The sequence below is a fragment of the Psammomys obesus genome, unplaced genomic scaffold (assembly GCF_907164565.1).
Source record: "Psammomys obesus unplaced genomic scaffold, mPsaObe1.curated_primary_1811, whole genome shotgun sequence".
NCBI lineage: Eukaryota > Metazoa > Chordata > Mammalia > Rodentia > Muridae > Psammomys > Psammomys obesus.
Genome location: NW_026585691.1, coordinates 1,198,500 through 1,205,892, shown reverse-complemented (window position 1 = coordinate 1,205,892; position 7,393 = coordinate 1,198,500). Strand labels below are relative to the sequence as shown.

General features: G+C 43.4%; 1 protein-coding gene across 1 annotated transcript in view; it reads left to right on the top strand.

Moving 5' to 3' along the window:
* Window positions 1-59: 59 nt before the first annotated feature.
* The window catches only part of Iqch (IQ motif containing H), a 190,510-nt gene continuing 183,176 nt past the window's right edge, over window positions 60-7,393 (top strand). Inside the window, exon 1 of the mRNA XM_055596756.1 lies at window positions 60-110. Coding sequence (XP_055452731.1) covers window positions 60-110 — 51 coding nt within the window. The remainder of the gene's footprint in view (window positions 111-7,393) is intronic.

The window sequence follows — 7,393 nt, the reverse complement described above, 5'->3', positions numbered from 1 at the left end:
ACATCCAATGGGGGGACGGAGGCCGCCCCTCTGAGGCGTGTCTTTAGCAGGCCTCAGCCATGCAGAAGGTCCAGGAAAACAACGACCCCATTGGATCCATCCTAATCCAGGTGGGAAACAGGCCGGGCCGGCGGCCGCGCAGACCGCCCCGCGAGCCCCAAAACCTGTGCTCCCCAATCACCGCCATTCACCCGGCCCCACACTGTAGGGCTTCCTGTTCTGGTGGCTGAACACCGAGCATGCCAGGCGAGCGCTGAGCAAGTGCTCTACCGCTAGGCCGCGTCACCAGCCCTCCTTTTACTTTGAGACCAGATTGCCATTGAATTAGACTGTTTTTGAACACACTCAGCAGTCCAAGCAGACCTTAAACTCAAGTCTGATCCGTCTGCCTTAGCCTCCTGAGTAGCTGGGATTGTAAATCTGCACTAACAGGCTCGGGTGCTTGATACGAAAATATATTATGAATATGTTCATAAAATATAAGAATATATGGAAAACTTAAAAGTATATTATGAAATGTTTAAAGTCCTTGACTTGGGGGTGTGGAGAAGACAGACTCGTTAAGAGGTGGTGCGAAATTCAAAAAGAAGGTGAAATATGAGCCCTGTGCTTCTTAACCTAAAATAGTCATTCCTTGCATGGGATCACACACCAAACATTTATCGAAGATAACTTGGATTACAAATAATGTTGTGTTATGCCCAAGTCTTGCAGACCCCAAAGACCACCAAGGAGCTGATTCTGATGCAAACGCATAGGGTTTTTTTGTTACAAGCTCAAGCTCACACCCTCACCGACTCATTGGTTGAGTGTAGAGCCCAGAGCTCACAAGAAGGAGGGTTTTTCCTTAAGGTTACAGCAAGATAAACTGAAAATTTCCAGCTAGGCAGTTTTATGATCGATTGGTATTTAGCAAATATCGAGTGTCCAGAGGAAATTGTTTGCCAGGAGGGCCAAGCCAAACTAATTGTTTTATTCATCCTATTGTAAAGAACACCTGGGTAAATTCCAGGTATTCACTGATTAACTCTTGCTAGGGGTGATGGTTAATTATTACTGGGTTTTCTCCAGGCTATTCCTTGGGTAGGGAAAGCCACCCCAACACATTCCTCTCCTGCTTCCACAGGAAGTTTTGTGACCAGGGCTCGAACTTGTATTGAATAAACCCTCATGTATTTTGCAGCAGAGTCGATTCCTGGTGGTCTTTGGGGGTCTCACAAACTGGGCATAACAGCTGTAGTGGTCTTTTAAAAAACTACCTTATTTGTGGTGTTTAGGCCTTTTCCTCCCTTCCACCAACCTCCACAACTGAAGTAGGAGAGAAAAAAGGTTAATGGAAAGAGGGGGCCCAGACCCCTTTACGTCTCCTGGTTAGTTAGGGTCAAGGGGTTCTTTTAGGGCTCTGTACCAATCTCCATCAACCACAGACACAGCTAGCTATCTTCTCTACACTGCTGCACCCCAGAGTGTTTTCCTCCATCTGTCTACTCCAAATCACCACACCATTTCTGGTCTCTGGCCTCTGGTCTCTAAACAGCTACACACCACATGCCAATGCTACCACACAACACCTCTCTTCTCTTTCTTGGCTCTCCAATTATAGGCTCTCAGAGTCCTAGACCGCATCCCTCTTCCATGCCACACAGAAGGCCCTTACCAGCAGGCAAAGATAATGCCTAGCATGTGACAATTAACAGGTGTGGAAAAATTATAGCCCAACTAAAACCCCACACGGGAATAAAACAAAAGCATATTTACATAACATACCTGAGTTTACAAAGAAACCAAAACTTCCCATTGCACATCTGCTTCCCCCAGATAAGGCATCAAAGTAATGATTCTACCCAAATCTAGCTTGCTGAAAAGTGAGTGTTATTGGGATTATTTCCAGGAGAATAGGTGACCTCCAAACACCTGAATCACCCAAGACTCGCCCCAGCATGAGCAACTCTTTTACAGCTGCATAAATGGAGTCTCCTTCAGCTAACCTCCTGGGCTGTATGTATTATCACCCCTGGAGACCGTGTGGTCACCTGCTGATTGGGAAGGATTGCATACAGGGAGGCATAGGAAGGAGCGGCTGGAATCTTGGTCTCATGACCTCCCCAACTACATCTTCTGAGGGAAAGTCAACAGGCCAGGCCTGAGGGATGCTTGTGACTAGTCACAGTGATGGTGGCTGTAACACTTGGAGGACAGATTTCCACAGCAGAAGCTTTCTCCAGACACAGAGTGGAGAGCTATGTGAAGGAAGAAAGCCCACCTCTTAGGCTATTCTGTTCATGGAAGCTGCTCTCTGTGTAGGGCTGAATTCTCTACATAGAATCTGCATGACCAGGCAATATGGAAGCCACCCTTCTTTCCCAGTGACTCTTAAGTTTGGGGATAAGCAGCATGGGTCTATGCCACACCAATTACACTTTTGTCTGAGCCTTCGATTATCTCCTTTAAACAGGCCAGCGATGATCAAGTGTGTTAAGTAGAAGGAACACCTGGTTAGGAGCAAGTACACTCAGGGCTGCCTGTGAACTTCATATTTGCATAGGGGAATACCTTTAAGCTAGTCATATCACCTCTAGGCTTCAGTGCCTTTCTACAGAATGCATCGTTTGGATTGGATCATTTCTGACTCTAAATTGATCCAGTTTCCCCAATGCTACATGGTTTCTTTTCTACTGTAAAAATAGAATTCCTTTACTTTTAATTTAGGAAAAAAAGATTGTTTCCATTAAGTAGGTAGGTGCATGTGTGGGTGTGCTCATGTGTGTATAAATTTGATTGCAAAGCACAGATATTTTAAATCTCCACTTGTCTCAGTCAGGTTCACTAAGCACTATTCTTTAACCACTGTTTCTCGAGGTGTGGTCTCAGGACCAACATCAGCACCACTAGCTGATTTTTAAAAGGCCATATTCCCAGCTCGCACCCCATACCTACTGAATCATAAATTCTGGGACCAGGGCCCTGTAATCTGTCTTCATAGACCCTTCAGAGAATTCGAAAGCATCTTCAGACCTGACAGCCATCACTTTCAGCTGTATTGCAAAATATAGACTCTAAGATAATTTCAAAGAAAAAAACACAGTTATCAGGTATCTAATACTATTCTAAGTGCTTGCTGCATATATTTTAATTAATTTGACCTTGCAACAAGGCTAGCCTTGTTACATTCATGTCTTGAAAACTAAGAAAGATAAATATTGCAGGTAGGCCCATATATACAGAAAATTTCAACAAGTTCTCAAGCCTTTCAATGCATTGTCTCTTCCCCATTGTAAGCTTCCCCATGTCTCCTTTTGTTCCTCGGCATTTAAATAATTTTCTACTCCAGTGTAGTAAAATAACTATAACCAGCAACCAATTCATAATTATTTTATTTCTAATAGGCATGGAATGTAAAACCATTGTCAATTTTAAAATTACTTCAAATGGTATACCTTTAAAATATTCAATCTCAATTTTAATTTTGAACTGAAGAAGAATTACTATCCAAAGGAAGAGTATGCTACCATGAACAGCTAAGAGTAGTGTCCTCAGACCATCTTAATTAGAATTGTAGAACGTATATTATGTCCTCTAACAAGTTTCCTTATGGTTTGTGCCATTTTCTCATCCCATCTATACATGTTTACAGAGTGGCCTTTTAGAAGCTTTGACTTCTCAGCATCTGCATAAGCTCCCTGACAGTAGGTCAGATAACATGACTAAGCTGATATAGTCATGAGCCATTGGCATCAAAGGGTTCAAGAAGCATCCCCTTCGCTGGTTAGCATCAGGCTGGTTTCACAACCACAGGGCCCACTGTAGCATCTAAAAGAGCAAGCCAGACTTACTTATGCTCCATGGAGGAACAGGACTGTAGATCAGTGATGTGAGCAGGTCTTGAGGGATAAGGAATGATGACAGTGTTCCTTTATTCTGCAAAGAAGCCTGTTAAGCATCCTTCTGTTAACGATTCCTTCATTAGCAGTTGAGGACTCTCTTACGTATGCATACATAAAGCACATGAATAGACAATAATGACATTCATTCATAAAGTTGTATACTTTGATTTTTACAGAAAAATTCCACGATAAATCAAATTCTCAAAAACTGAAGACAAGTGATTAGAGCTACACTAACATATAACATACATAGAGACCCTTTTCTACAAGTAGAACAGATTAATGTTAGAGTTCTAGGCAGCTTCAGCTGTCTATTTGAAAGAGCTTAGAGTTATCTCTGGAGTCTCACCCATGGGATTGCCTCCGCCAGATTGGCCTGTAGGCCTGGGGTATTGTTGGCTTGCTGACGGATACTAGTGAGCCCAGCCCACTGCATATGGTGCCACTCATGGGAAAACGGTTCTGTGTTATCTAAGAAAGCAGGCCGAGCATGAGCCAGGGAGAACAAGGCAGTGAACAAAGTTCCTCTGTGGCTTCTGCTCCAAGTTCAGCCTGCTGGAGTTCCTGCCCTGGCTTCCCTCAAAGATGGACTGTTAGCTGCAAGATTTTCATCTTACACCCTTTCCTCCCAACTTGTTTTCGGTAATGGTGTTTTTCACAGCAACAGAAAGCAAAGTAGGACAGTAGGACTTTTGAGACTAGATCTGAATACTTAGGAGCAAATTTAGACACAGATAATACCACTGTACTCAGACTATCTGGGTGACTGGCCAGGGCAGCTGAATGTTGCATAATCCCCCATTGTCAATATTCTGTCCTGCTGTCAAATATGGGACCAGAGAACTGGGTCTTCATGGAGTTCTATTGGCAACATTCTATTAACTACAACTTCTTTTATTTTCAGGCCTATAATTTAGATTTTTTTTTTTAACAGTTTCAGCTGAATCTTTCCTCAGCTAGTCAGATTAGTGTGAAGAATAAGGGTCATCAGATAGTGAGTGTATGGGAGCTCTAGGCGATCTCATGAAATCCTAACAACTGTGTTAGGCAGATATCAGAAGAAAATCAAGTACAAACATGTAAAGTAATTGAATCAAAGTAATGACATCCACTGTGTGCTGATCTTAAGCAGGCCATGCGTGTAGATGTGTGCGCATGTGTCTTTGTTTCTGTGTATATTTAACAAAATGTTCTTCTAATGAAGGATACCTGGTCTTTCTATAAAAATTACCTTTTAAATTAGTTTTAGAAATTATATTACAAAAGTCCAGCAGTTGGGGTTTTTCATTGTTTGTTTGTTTGTTTGCTGTTTTTTTTTGGGGGGGAGGTGGCGAGACAGGGTTTTCTCTGTACAGCCTTGGCTGTCCTGGACTCACTTTGTAGACCAGGCTAGCCTTAAACTCACAGAGATCCACCTGCCTCTGCCTCCCTCTCCCCGAGTACTGGGATTACAGGCATGTACCACTGCACCTGGCTCAGCAGTTGTATCTTAACATAAAGCTTGGGAACATGGAAGCTAAATTGACAGCTTGATGTCTTCATTGGTGCTCTCATCAGTTTCTGTGTATGATTTATAAAGCACATATAATACTAAGATAAACAAGGTCAAAAGTAACTTCAAGAGATGAGCATGAATCAGCCAATTTTTGTGCTGGGCAGAGGTAAACAAAATGGAATTTTGTATTGCTGACTACTGTGTGGTGTCTGGTCTCAGGGATCTTTCAGGTTCAACAGCACGTGCATTAATCCTTTCAAAGGTTTCTATTTAGAATGACTCTGTTCCCAGACTATCAAAACAGTAAGTGTGTAGAAAATGTATAGTGAGTAATGTTTTTTGATGTTCATAAAGCTAATGGGTGACCTGTACAGTCTCAATACCAGAGACTAGACTTGAAGAAAGAAGAGAAAGAGAGAATTTAACCTCATTTCCTGCCAGGTCTTCTGTGACATTTCGCACGGTGCTCATGTCTACTGCAGTCTTACAAACAGGGACTTTTTAAAAGGGGAGAACAGAATAACCTGGCAAGAACCTAAGGTGGCTTTTGAGCAGCTGTGTTCAGCGATACAATAGCGTTATCAGCTAGTCACATGCAGTGAGGTTTGCTCGGGCTTGCGATCCAGGGAGGAGGGCTCTGTACCCTCCTGTGTGGCCAGCCTGTGCAAAACACGTTTATAGATCACTTCTGACTCCCATTCTGAAGAAGCTAGCATGAACCCCTATTTTACAGGTGAGAACATTAGGCCTCTAAGAGCCTCTGGACCGTTCCCAAGTTCAGGCAGAATTCCAGCTCACATGCATCTGGCAACGAAGTCTGTATTGCCTCACTTTTATGCCCACTACTTTCATTTACTAATTCCAAAGAGTAGAGAAATGATTGTATTCTGGCAAAGAAACTAGAGGAGGAGCTGAAATTTTGAATAATATACATGGAAATTGAATGCTTAGAGATAGTGCTGAGAGCTGTGTGCGGCTGCCATTTGTTGAGGACTTCATCGGGCCTGCTGCATGTGCTCTCACAGCTATCTGAAGGTGTGATGTTGTCTACACAAGGGGCACATAGAGGAAAACAAATCTTTGGTACTTTGGTGAATACTCCAGCTCAGTTTCACTCCCACGCGTCAGTCATTACAGAAAGGTCCATGGAGCTGCAAGTACACAGCCAGCTCCCTTCTAGGAGGAGCCTAAATGTAGGAGCTCCAAAGGGCTCCCTTTGAACTGACTCTTACACTGCACATGTTTTTAAACAGTAGATGCTAAGTCAGCGCAGTGATTTGGACAAAAGAATCAGCAGACATGTCTCTTCATCATCTCCAGGCAAGCAGTGAGTGTGTTTAGGTATCAGTCTGTGAGCCCTGGAGGCTTTTTGTGATGATCCGAGCAGGGTGGAAATAATCAGATTTGTCTGCCAAATTTTGATGCCCATCAGTGAAAAGATGCAAATTCTGCCTGTTGAAAATGGCACTTGGTTCTGTGGGAACATCCCCAAGTAAACAATAGCATAGGCCCGACCAATGGCGAGTCCAGTTATCCTACCAAGGCACAGGTAGACGTTTCAAAATGCCTATAGCAACCCAGTCTGCAGATTGCCGTTGGTGTGACTGTAGCTGAAACAGGTGTCTGGGGTTATGAATTAGCATAAAGAAATGTTTTCTTCCTGGCAGCAGCCATGCAATACTCGGTGCCATCTGCATTTATCTGAAGTTTGGTTTCTCGTATGTACACAGTGGGTCAGCAGCTTCCTTGTGTCACAATGCCCATTTGGTCCTGAGGGTACCTGACAGAGACATGTTCACCATCTCAAAGGGAAACACACATTGGAGGGGCATGTTAAAGCAAGGGCATATGCTGCTTTCTTCTTCTTTTTAATCTTCATGGGTTATTCCATTTCTCACTAAGCAAAACAAGATCAAAGGCTCCCTTACATAGCTGCTTCCTCAGAGCAGTGAGCAGCAGAGCCTCTGGGAGGGAAGGCCACACAGCCCTGCAGGCAAATTTATTGTGAGCCACT